Genomic DNA, 12,474 nt, shown 5'->3' on the forward strand with positions numbered 1-12,474 from the left:
ATAAAATTTTCTTCTTTGTGTTTTGCCACCAATGTCTTGTGCAGTTATGGCATCCAAAACAAATAAATTTTAATTTTTCTTGTGAGGAAATGCCATCCAAACAATTCTAGTCAGTGTGAAAACGTCGATGAGTTTTTTTATTTTTATATTTTTTTTTATTAAGAATTTAAATAAATAGATTTCTCGTGGAAAAAATTACAAAACTAGACGTCAGGGCTGCAGCCTCTGAGAGGACGGTTAGGCCTCCTTACCGCCCTCTGAGAGGACAGGTGGCCTAACTACCCCCTCAGAGGGCGGCTAGAGCCTGCCCGCCCGCGTCATGCCCTTACCGCCTCCTGAGAAGGCGGTTATGACCCCTTAGAGGGCGGTAAGGAGGCTACCCGCCTGCCTCCCCCCTCCTCTATAAAAGGGCAAAAAATAAGGGTAAATCCTCATTTTAATCTGAAAAAAGAGAAAGCTCTGAAGAGGGAGGAGAAGAGAAGAGAGGAGAGGAAAAGAGCACGGCGAAGTCCTACTGCATTTGATCCGTGGATTTGAAGATCATTTTTTGGTAAGTTCTTGTATACTTTTATTGTTGTTAATAAGTACAGTAGCACTGTATGACATAGGTTTAGACATGTATGACCTAGGGTTTAGAAAATGTTGTATTTAGTAGAAAAATATCAATATTACTTACAAAATGGTAGGATAGCAATGAAATACAGAGTATTATTATTTGTAGTATGTTAGTTTTGAATATGTAGATTGTATAGAGTAATAATTGTAGGGTGATATTGTGTGATATAGGAATTAGCACTGTATGATAATGGTATGACCTAGGATGTAGGGTTTAGAAAATTTTGTATGCTGTGAATATTAATTTCGACATAGTAAGATAGCTATTAAATGTAGATTGTATAGAGTAATATTTGTAGGTAAGTTTGGTTAGGGGTATTATTGAAGAACCTATTGCTAGGTGTGAACCTCGTTCGGGACTTCTTCGTGGGCACACCAGACCACGACATCCTCCAGCGGTCCCAAGTACCCAGTGCTCCACTTCGGACACAGCCTACACAGGACGAGGCCTCGACACCGGTGCTCCCTACTAGGCCTACCAGGTAGGTCGGTTCACCCGACCCTCTCACCTACTCCAGGGGCCACGTGAGGGTCAACCAGCGGCAGCGGGACCGAACAGCCGACGACAATGGGGAAGACAGCAGTAGTATTATACATTTGTTTTTTAACTTACATATGCATATTCAATTCGCGATGTACTCTTATGTATTCAGACGCGTGTAATCTTTATGGTCTACTTAACATGTCGTAACTGCATTTCTTATTCCAATATGATGGCACGCTAGTTGCATTACATAATCCAACATGACCACACGCTACTTTCTATCGTCCTCACCCATATATGAACCGTTCAAGACAGACCTAGAAAAGTATATCTTACAAATCTACTTATACATGAAGTGAACGCTCGATAACTCTGTCGGGAGTCTAACTTTAATCACGAAGTGACCACACTACTGAACTTCAACCATTAAACAACATCACCTCTTTCCTAACGTAATCTATAGAAATGATATGATCACTCAACTCTAACCATGAAATGACAACACGTGTCTCCTTGCTCAGGCTTTAGACAAGAAGTGACAATACGGGACAGCTTACCACAAAATAAATGACAACACATATACCAATGCACATGGAATCTCTGTCAGGCATCAATGCCACAACTTTTCCATTCTTCAAGATGAAATCCAATGCTCCTGCCACCCTCTAAGCCCTTCCACTCACTTCTTTCTTCAAGAGGGAATCCAATACTTCTGCATTCCCTCACCATAAATAGCCCAACCTACATACATTGATGCACCACTCATTTCTCAGATCTCTCAAGTGCAATATCTTCATCAGCTCCACCAAACCCACCAAAGAAACATTGGGGAATTTTCAACCCTCAAGGGATCGAACCACCGATGTGCTTCTGTGGTGACCGTTGCAGGCTTTGCGAGTCCCAGAACATCTCATACAGCTATAGGCTGCGCTTCTTCATGCCAACTACCAATATGACAAGCCTCAACATGGAACATATGAGTATCCACCGGTATAGTAACAAATATCAGCCACATCTTTGCCGATTTTGCACCCTGTTTTATTAACCTCTTATCTTGTTCTATTTGTTCAGTCCCCTCCACCGCTCTGTGATTTTATTCAATGGCTCGACAATGAGCAAAATGAGGAATGGAAGCAGTGGGTCGATATGACCATGAGGTGGAGAAGGGAAGCTTATGCACGTCGGGAGTACGAGCAACAGCAAGATGAACTTCGCCTGAAGCGGCAGGAAGAAGAGCACATGAGGAAGGAGATGCACGACCATACCGTGGTTCAGGCTCGGGAGGCTGAGAGGGCAAGGAAGCAGAAGAGAGCCCGCCGTGCTAAGGTGGCAGGTCCCGATGCCCTCCGAAAAGGAAAATATCTAATGTAACCTGACATATTTCCACTCTCTAAGACATGATATGATTAGGACCGGCGTACTAATAAGTAGATTTTTATGCGAACCGTACATACCACCTTCTTTTCCTCGTCGTGTCGTCATGGTTACAGTCTCATGTAATGTTTTTCACCATATGTTTAATCTTATGTTCGTCGCCATTCGCAACCTCATACCCGCGTAATATGCTGCGAGTGCTTCACATATACAATTTGTTCACAAATATTGATTTTTTATCCTCTGAATATTACTTAATCTACTTCAAATTCTCGCTTCCTCAGTATACCGTTTTCACTACTCTTCAACCTTTTTAATTCCAAATTTTGCAAAATCCCTATTTCAAAATTTGATGAAATACACTAACTTTTACAATTTTTACAAAATAATATACCATAACCGCCTCTTAGGAGAGGGGTAAAGCTGCTAACCGCCCTTCCACTGGGCAGCAGGCCCTACCCACCTTCTTAGAGGACGGTTAGCAGGCTCTAGCCGCTCTCTGAGGGGGCGGTTAGGCCACTCACCCTTTCAGAGGGCGGTAAGGAGGCCTAACCTCCCTCTCAGGAGGTTGCAAACGACTAATTTTATAATTTTTTTCATGAGAAATCTATTTATTTAAATTTTAAATAAAAAATATATAAATAAAAAAATCCTTGCTCCCTTTGTTGGGCTGTGTCCACGAGCCCAGGCATGGCCCATGCTCACAGTTCGTGTCAGCTCAAAAGGACGAGAATGCAGAGTTTTTTTTATTTTTATATTTTCTAACTTAAAATATTAAATAAATAGATTCTCAGTAAAAAGATTTAAAAAATAAATACCTATCACCGTCTTATCGGACGGGTAGTCTCTTACCGCCAAGAGCGTCAAGCACTGTGGTGGCCCTTAGAGGTGGCTAAGCCCAGTTGGATGAACAGTATTCATCAAAATTACCGTTCCCTACTCTTATTTCGTATTTCACATGCTCTATTTAAAATAGTAGTTTTTTTGTTACTCTAAAAATTCTATAACTTTTTATATGTGTTTTATAATCATATTTTAATTAGATTCATCCAAAAAAAACATACGTAGAATTTAAACTAAAATTCTCCAAAAAAAAGACTACTTTATAAATTCTAACAATTGTTAGGGTCTCAAGTAAATTTTTAAAAATCTGAAAAAAATAACTAATATTCTTCTTATATGATGGACTAATTTCTAAAATTATTTTCAGCTATAGTTTATATGGTGAAAAAGTGAGTTCATTTATAATACTCTATTTATATGTATTTTTATCATTTCATATGATATTAATCTTTTAATTCAATTTGAATTCAAAGAAAATTCAAACATATACAAAATTTATCCATTTGAAATATATCAATTGTAAATATTTTTTATTTATAGGATATAAATACTTTTACAAAATTTCATATGATATTGTTTTCACCATATAAACTATTGTTGAAAATAATTTTAGAAATTAGTTCATCATATAAAATGAATATTAATGAATGTTTTCAGATTTTTGAAATTTTATTTGAGACCCTAACAATTGTTAAAATTTATAAAAGTATTCTTTTTTGAAGAATTTTAATTGAAATTCTACGTGGGATTTTTGGATAAATCTAATTAAAATGAGTTGCACATGGATTATAAAACACATAAAAAAAAGTTATAGAAATTTTAGAGCAACAAAAGATAACTATTTTGAATATAGCATATAGGAGAAGAAATAAGAGTCATGAACAATAATTTCCACGAATATTGTTCATCGGACTGGGGTAACAAAGAGGCGGTAAGGGCCACCACACTGCTTGCCGCTCTCTCAAAGGGCGGTAAGATTCTACCCGCCCGATGAGAGGGCGGTAGGCATTTATTTTTTAAATTTTTTTAATCAGGAGTTTATTTATTTAATATTTTAAATTAGAAAATATAAAAATAAAAAAACTCCCGAGAATGCATCATTGGTCATATGACTGTCTCTTCCTCTTCCATCATTTTCCCTTCATCTTCTTTACTTGGGAAGGTGCCGAGGTCTCTGCTCCGCTCGAACTCGGGGACATGAATAGAAACAACGCTCGCAACGTCTGTCATCTGAACTTCTGAAGGGCATGGGTCGAAGATGCATCAGCGCTTGGGACGATTGGATTCAGTTCGCCTGTTCGTTGTCCAAGTACCAGAAATTCAGAGCCGACCAGGGATGTATGTGATCTGAATGTGATTCAAGGACAGGAGGAATCATTTGCATGAGAATTGAACCGAGTGCTGTTAGATAAACAGATGAGCAACAGCCAAGAACCGAGTCCTAAACCCTAGATAACCTCTGAGCCAGGCCACACCAAAAAAAGTGCAAAAGAGGGATGGGAAGACTATCGAATAACCTCTGGGTAACCCTGGCCAGGCCCAAACATGGCAGGAACATCCTCTACAGCCGTAGGATGGCTCCCAACCGGAGCATCCTGGCCGTTAATCAGGCTCTAGCCCAGAGGTTGTGTGGTCATTACAAGACATTAGGGCTTGCCTCCTTATATTGGTGAAGGACGCAGCATACGACCCTATAGGATAGATCCTGTCCAAGCAAGGTCGTGCCACAGATGTCAGATACTAACTTATAAGCTGCGTTAACGCCTTCTAAGGCGCTCTTTGGATTGAAGGATTTCAATCCTAAGGAGTTCTTACGTTTGGAACAAAGAACTGAGCTTGGCAAATTTCTATGAAATGGCTTCATATGCCACCAATTCCATATGAAAATAAGTCGGAGCTTAAACGTCCCTCTTGTTATTTTTCTCACGCAAAGTCCAATGCAACACTCTCTCTTTCTCTCTCTAATCTATCTCATGTTTCCTCCAAAATTCATGCGGTTGTTTCCTATGAACCATCCAAACACCACCGTTCTCATATTCCTGTGTTTTAAAATCATATAGGATTGCATATCATAGAGCACATTCCAATCCTAGTTTTTCTTATTCCCGTGTTGCAAAAGTGGGCATAAATAGCCAAGGTGGTATTTTCCAAAAAAAGAAAAAGAAAAGAAAAACAATCAAGGTGGTGCTAGTAGGGGTGGGCAATCAGTCAATACGGTTAACTCGGTTCAGTTTTACAGTTTATAAAAATTCGATTTTTTAAAACTGAATACCAATTTATCCTAAGAAATATAAATTGAATCTAATTAACCTATTTATTTCGATTCGGTTATTTTGAAATTCGTCTTTAACCAAAATCTTAAAAAGAGGAGCAGAGGGTTGGTCACGTAGGTGAGAAGTGAGGGAGCAAGAGCACATGGGCGAGAGGCAGGGGCGTGGGGCAGTGTTCTACGTCCTGCGGTGGCTACAAAGCGGAAGGGTTGAAGGGATTAGGGTATAGCTATTATGTCGGGCTTATTGAGTTAGCTCAAAGAGGTATTTTCTATGGTATGTATATCAATTCAGTTTATTAGGTTAGTCTGATTTTTTAAATTTAAAAACCGAATTATAAACTAAAAATTGATAAGTAACATTTTAAAACTGAAGAGATAACCAAACCAAACACAAAAATCAGTTATTTTGGTTCGGTTTTGGTTTCTTTCTCCAGTTTCTAGATTATTTACTTGTTCTGGGTGTAGGGTGGATGAAATGCTCGAAGCTCATGAGTTAGCTCGGCTCGTTGCTGGCTCAAACCAGCTCGGTGTATTTTGTATCAAGTCAAGTCAAAAATTTAGCTTGTTAAGTTAACGAGCTAACTCACAAGTGGCTCATGAGCTTGGCGAGCAAGGCCCAACAACATTAGACGACCCACCCGAGCTGTCCACCCATCCCCACCCGTTCCTAATCCAACACACTTCATACAACCTTTGCCCTAGCTTCGAACCTCCTCGACACAAGCACCACCGCCACCCGACTCCCCACCTGCTCTTGCCACCTTCCGACTCCCTGCCCACCACCTAACGCCGCCTGATGCCCAACACCAATCGCCTGGATCTGCTGTCATGGCCTCTAATCCTCGTCCCCAGTGCATCTCACTGTGGCTATCCAAGCCTCATCATCGAGAGGGTCAACATCTCCTCCATCTACACTAGGAAAGACAACAGGGAAGAGGGCGCTCGGGAAGTCACCGCCATACGCGAAGGTCCCAAACATTCATGTGAGTATAATGGTGAAAATGCATCTAGGTCCCCCATGTGGGTTTGGCTAATTAATGATAAACGATTAAGGGACTAATATGTTTATTGAGGTTCTGAATAGGTTTTAGTTCCGATGGAGAAGTTAAACGACGATGACATCCCTCAAAAGAAAAGAAAAGTGGCATGTAGTCACTCAATAGGTTTAATTCACTTTATTTTCGAAATTGAGTTTAGGAATGACGTTCTATCAAGAGGGACACGTATTGAGAGTTTTGATGGTGTCTCAGTACTCAAGTATCCTTTTAGAACCAAAAATTGAGAGTCACAATAATCTGCGGACACTGGGAAAGTGCTATTTTTTTGTCTGAACCCGGAGTCTCCGGGTTGACCCAGATACTCCAGATTCTGGACAGTAGCCCAGAATCTCCGGGTAGAGCTCCAAGCCGGGCTTTCGGGATGGGTTTAATGTTTTAACCCAGAGTCTCCAGGTTGGCCCGAATACTTCGGGTGACCGGAGTCTCCGGACTATACTTCGGCAGAGAGTCTCGGTTAGAGCCTAAAAGTTTCACCCAAACCCTTTGGGTTGATCCGGATACTTCAGGATTTCGTGTTAATCCGAACCCTCCGGGTTGGGTTCTGAACAAGCTCTTGGTTGTGCGATTTGTGCCAACCTATAGTCTCAGGGTTGACCAAGATACTCCGGATCAGTTCAAAAAGCACAGTAACGCCTAGTTTTCTAGGGGGAGGGTATAAATAACCTATCACCACCTCCTTCATTTGCTGTTGAATAACTCGTGGATAAACTCATTCAAAGCCATTCAATAGCCCTTCTAACTCCTCTAAAACCTTAATTCTTTGAATATTTGGAGAGTAGGATTGGGATAATAAGACTAAGAGCTAGTGAGCTTAAATCCAATCTTGAGTACTTGAGTTCATCGTCAAGCCGTCGATTCGTGTTTTTTTTACTCTTGGAACCTTGAGTTCCCAAACGGTTAGGCATCGCTTGGAGAGCACACAAGCTTGTGGAGTGTCCCGAAAAATTTGTATTACCCCAATAATTTGAGTAAGCAACCTAACTTGATCTTGGTGGTCGTTTGGGTGAGGAAATAGTTGAAAGAGACCTGACTCTTTGTGAGCTCCTCAACGGAGACGTAAGCACTTCTTTGTGGAGTGGGCGAACTTTGGGATACAAATTCTTATCTCCTTTAATTTTTACATATTTTCTTGCTCTAGTTGATTTTAGGCGATTTGCCCCTATCTACTTGCTTGTGATTATGTAGTTGCAGGATGTTGGTTAATAAGTCTTGAGAAATCTATTAGAACCTGTGGTAACTCATATACTAAAATAGATTTGCATAAAAGTTCTTATTTTTCAATTTCATGTTCAGGCCGAACTATCCAGGTTCACTCAGAGTATCCGGGTCTGTATAACCCGGAGTCTCCGGATTGACCCGGAGTATCCGAACACTGTAATCCACTGTGAAATTTTATTTTTCAGATTTTACCTATTCACCCCCTCTATGCGACATCAAGTACTTTCAAATGGTTCATGGAATCCAATTAATTTTAGTTCTGATTAGAGAAGCATGTCTAATTTTCCTGATTTTTGTGAATTGTTGCCACAATGATGTATCATTTGAGTTGATCCACCTTGTTTTTTCTTATTATGATAGGCTTATTGAATTAGTTTGAGTGGAATCCCCAGCAGCCTTACTAGACAAAAGGAAATAGATATCACTGCAGAAAAGGAAAAATCATGAGCCTAAGAAGGTAGAGCCAGCTAGGGGTGGACGAAAAGCTCGCCAACCATCTCGGCTCGAAACTTACTCGACCCGGGTCAAATCGGCTCGTTGTATTTTATAACGAATCGAGCCAACATTTTAGCTTGTTTTGTTAACGAGATGGCTCGAGCTAGTTCGTGAGCCAGCTCACGAGCCTAGCGATTCACACCCAGTTAGCTGGCCCACCTAAGACCTAAGGCCTAAGCACCGCTCCACGTGACCACGTCCTAGCTAGACGTATTGGCAACATCCTTTTCCCTAGCCACCGTCCCCTCTAGCCCTCGATGTTGGCATGTCATGCCGCTTAGAGCCCTTACATCGTATCACCCAGCTCTTGACACCCGACGTGATTGCGTGGGGTCTGATTGTATTGTCCACATTACCAGGTTTTATGATTTGATTGTGTCATTTGTCACATTGTTGTAGGCAATTGCACATTTATTTCTTGATTGTTGTGCTAAATTTGTGTCTATCTAATTGGTGTTGGTGCAGTTGCCACTCTAAAATAGATCAAGGAGCTGATGAAGGTGGATGAGCTCACAAATGGTGTTGGTGCAGTACACGACATCGTAGTCTGACTCGTCTCAAGGGCCCCTGTAGTTCACTATGTCAAGCAGGATTGTGTCGGTGACTGCCAGGGACAACGGCGACTATGTCTGGCTCATGAGCCTAACGAGTTGGCTCGTGAGTTAGATTGAGCCAAGCTGAGCTTATATTTTAGCTCGATTCCAAAATAAGTCGAGCCAAACCAACTGTTATCACCTCTAGAGGCAGCCTCGGTTTGTTAAGCTTGCGAGTTGAGCGGAGCCCGCTCGTTAACCAGGCCTACCTGGGTGCTAGTGTTGGCTAGGCATGGACCGGCCCATTTAAGTTGCCATGTTAAAGAGGAGTCAGACATTGATAGTCCTATAAACATCAGACTCTTAGATCATGTCCAACAAATTCCCTTCGCGACTCAGAATCCTTTCGTGAAGGTTCGTTCACTTCAGAGCTCCAACGGTTTCACTTCACGGTTCACTTTACGAAAGAATTTCTAAGGTTATTCGCTTCAAGATAGAATTATCTTTCCTTTTATGAATCCCTTCAAAAAATTATTGAAGATGAGAGAAAATTAAAAAAAATAGAAATGAAGAAAGAAATCAGAAAGAGAAGAAATAAAAGAAAAATAATTAGGAATAATATTATGTCATTCACTATCCGTTTATCGGCATTCAGATAACTTAGCTCCGAAGTCTAACACTACTCTTATCGCCTACCTCATCGCCCTCCTCACCTCTCTTCCGTCTAACTATTCCCACATCACAACTAAAGGCCCTCACTAACCTACGCCATTACAAGTCTACCCTTCCCAGCACCTTTCATCACAACTGAAGTCCCTTATCTGTGACATCAAATAACTTCAAGGTTGCTTTTGCAAATTATCCCGCATGTGCTGTATATGACGAGACAGGGGTAGGGGGAGACGCCACCGAGAGAGTGGTGGGGCGGAGGGAGTTAACGCGAGGTCGCCATGGTGGGAGGCGTCATGCGCGCGGCCGCGAAGGTCGGCATCGCAGGGGGCGCCGCGGCGGCGAAGGGTGGCGGCCGCTTCCGCCACGGCGCGCCCGCGCTCGCCACGGCCCCCGCCGCCTCCGAGGCGACGCCGCTGGTCTCTGCCTCGGCTGGCGAGGTGCCCCCCGCGGCGGCGCAGTGGGCGTCGTCCTGGGAGGTGGACGACTGGGAGCTAGCGGACTGGAGGGACGACGCCGCGGCCGTTGCGGTGGCGGTGGCGGAGGAGAAGCCGAGGCTGGTGTTCGCGCCACCGTCGAGGGAGGAGGCCGAGGAGGCCACCACCGAGCTCAGAGACGCCATAGAGAGGTGAAAGATCGCGTCTTTGGCAAGTTTCCTCAGCGAATTTGTCGAATTGGTTGAAAAGGCTAGATTTTTTGGGGGGGGGGGGGGGGGTTAATTGGTTATTAGAATTTCGATTCCTTTGGTCTGTGATGGTGGAGAAGCTGACGGATTACTTGGGATCTGTTCGTCCCGACATGTTTGGTGAAAATGATTTGTGTTGATGGGACTTTGGAAGTATCTGGTTCGTTTTATAGGGTTAGGTGTTGGGATTCCATTCCCAACTGTTGAGAAGAACCCTAGATATCACTGAAGCACAATAGATTGATTGGAAAGGCGAATTCAGAGTTTCGTAATTAGATTCCATAAGTTTGGCAGTTGATGTAGGTTGGTTACAAGCTAAAAATCTTGCCTACCCATTTACTTGTTCTCATGTGTATGATGGAGGAAACTTTTTGCTCCTTTCATATAACATACTCCTTATATATGATTGCATGATGGTTTTAGACATTTACACTATTTGACATCATTGTCTTATTGTCCTGAACACTCTGATGTCTTAGAATCTGTTGCATCTGGTTATGGTACCTTTTTCTTCATTTTGATTTGTACATAACTGCATATTCATTCTGTTCTTACAATATAATTTCTTACAGGATTTATTTTAATGAGTCTCCAGTAGAGGTTGTTAAGGAACAGGATAAGGAGGTTGACATTAACAAGCTGGCAACGGATGCAATAATTCCTTCTATGCCTGGGCATGTTGTGCAAGCTTTTACATTGCTGAAATCAAGCCCAGAGGCTCAGGTTTGTAACTAACCATACACACACACAAGCTTCAATTGTTGTGATGACACTGAATGGCATTTATTTCTATAGATTTGTTATATTACTCTATGTGCTATAGTTATAAACTTGCAAGAAATCGGCAAGTATTTGTTTGATCCTGTTGCTTTGCGCAATACTGTGTCATTAGCTGCCTGCGTTTAGTGCCAGAATTTTGTATAGTGTGATTTTTCACTTGCATAGTTTCCTTAAGCATGGCACCTTGGCATCGCACAACATATCTTAGGTGATTGGCTATATGTGGTATGGCAACATTTCATTCAGATTGAACTTGTGTTCTGTTCTCATTAACCTATTTGTCTTGATCTCCAGAGTGTTGTCGCCTCCCTTGCATCCGATAGAAACGTCTGGGATGCAGTATTGAAGAATGACAAGGTTATGGAATTTTACAAGACCCACCAGCCAAGTATGTACCTTGTAATTCTTTAGGTAAAGTTATACTGTGTATTCTATTCGGTGCTGCTACCAACCTGTATGACCATTGTTGTTGTCTTCTGCCGTGATGCAACTCTAGTTCAGACTTTCCCTGAGGACACTGCCACAGTTGAGTCACCTGAAAATGCATCCCATGGGGAACTGCCTACCGGCTCACCTTTCTCTGAGTTTGTGGATAACGCGAAGAGGACGGTGGTGGAGCTGGTCCACAATATAACCCACTTCTTCCAAGACATGTTCCGGAATCCAGGAGAAGCCCAGGCCGGAGCAGGCTCGTCAGCTGAGAAGGGCCCTTCTTTCGCGGAGATGGCTGCTGGCGGATCCTTGGTGGCTCTGACCATAGCGGTCATCCTAGTTCTTCTGTTCAAGAGGGCGTGATTAGCTCTTGCCTCCTGGGACTTATCGTAGTTTAAATCTGTCGAAAATTACTCGTCTATGGTATGGTTAAGAACTACGAATGTTATGTACAGCTTTGTCCTTGGTATCTATCGATGGCTAGTGGAAACAGTATCAATAAAAGACAATGTGTGCTATATAATGTTTTTTAATCTTATCTGAACAATTGCTTGGTATGGTTTACGTCTCCTACTCTACTGTGTAGACACTCAGGAGGCGTGTGAACGGTTAAGTGATATCTCCTGGATTCCTGGGTTTAGAAACGGTGAATAAGAAGGGGAAGACGAACTGTGTTTAATTCGTTGATAGAAAAAGGGCTTCTTTCTATCTTGTTCCTCTGTTCTGAATTGTCTGTCAGCCTACGTATGGTGCATCTGCGGCGGAGATGCTGAAGTATGAATGATTCGGTGACGCTCAGCTGACTGTGATTAAGCAGAAATTGGGTGCGCAGCAGGAGAACAGAAAAGAAAAGGTTGTGACGAAGTTAAGAAGTGCAAAAAAGGATTGGGATGGGCAATCGTGTTTGGTTGCTTTGCACCAGCTACACTTATGAGATGGTTCAGCTGGATGGAACAATCATGGATGGATTGGTACATGTAGTGGTTTGTAGAACCGAACTCTACCTTACACAATGC

The 12,474-nt window shown here is 42.2% G+C and overlaps 1 protein-coding gene and 1 non-coding gene across 2 annotated transcripts; one reads left to right on the top strand and one right to left on the bottom strand.

Moving 5' to 3' along the window:
- Positions 1–4,818: 4,818 nt before the first annotated feature.
- LOC133899848 (small nucleolar RNA U3) lies at positions 4,819–5,039 on the bottom strand. Its single transcript, XR_009906454.1, has one exon. It is a non-coding gene; the product is annotated as a small nucleolar RNA U3 (small nucleolar RNA).
- A 4,746-nt stretch (positions 5,040–9,785) lies between these two features.
- LOC133899342 (uncharacterized) lies at positions 9,786–12,015 on the top strand. Its single transcript, XM_062340328.1, has 4 exons — positions 9,786–10,189; positions 10,819–10,969; positions 11,321–11,411; positions 11,514–12,015. The coding sequence occupies exons 1-4, from the start codon at positions 9,843–9,845 to the stop codon at positions 11,819–11,821; spliced, it is 897 nt and encodes a 298-aa protein (XP_062196312.1). The 5' UTR covers positions 9,786–9,842; the 3' UTR covers positions 11,822–12,015.
- The last annotated feature ends 459 nt before the right edge of the window (positions 12,016–12,474 follow it).

The sequence above is a fragment of the Phragmites australis genome, chromosome 18, assembly GCF_958298935.1.
Source record: "Phragmites australis chromosome 18, lpPhrAust1.1, whole genome shotgun sequence".
NCBI classification, from domain to species: domain Eukaryota; kingdom Viridiplantae; phylum Streptophyta; class Magnoliopsida; order Poales; family Poaceae; genus Phragmites; species Phragmites australis.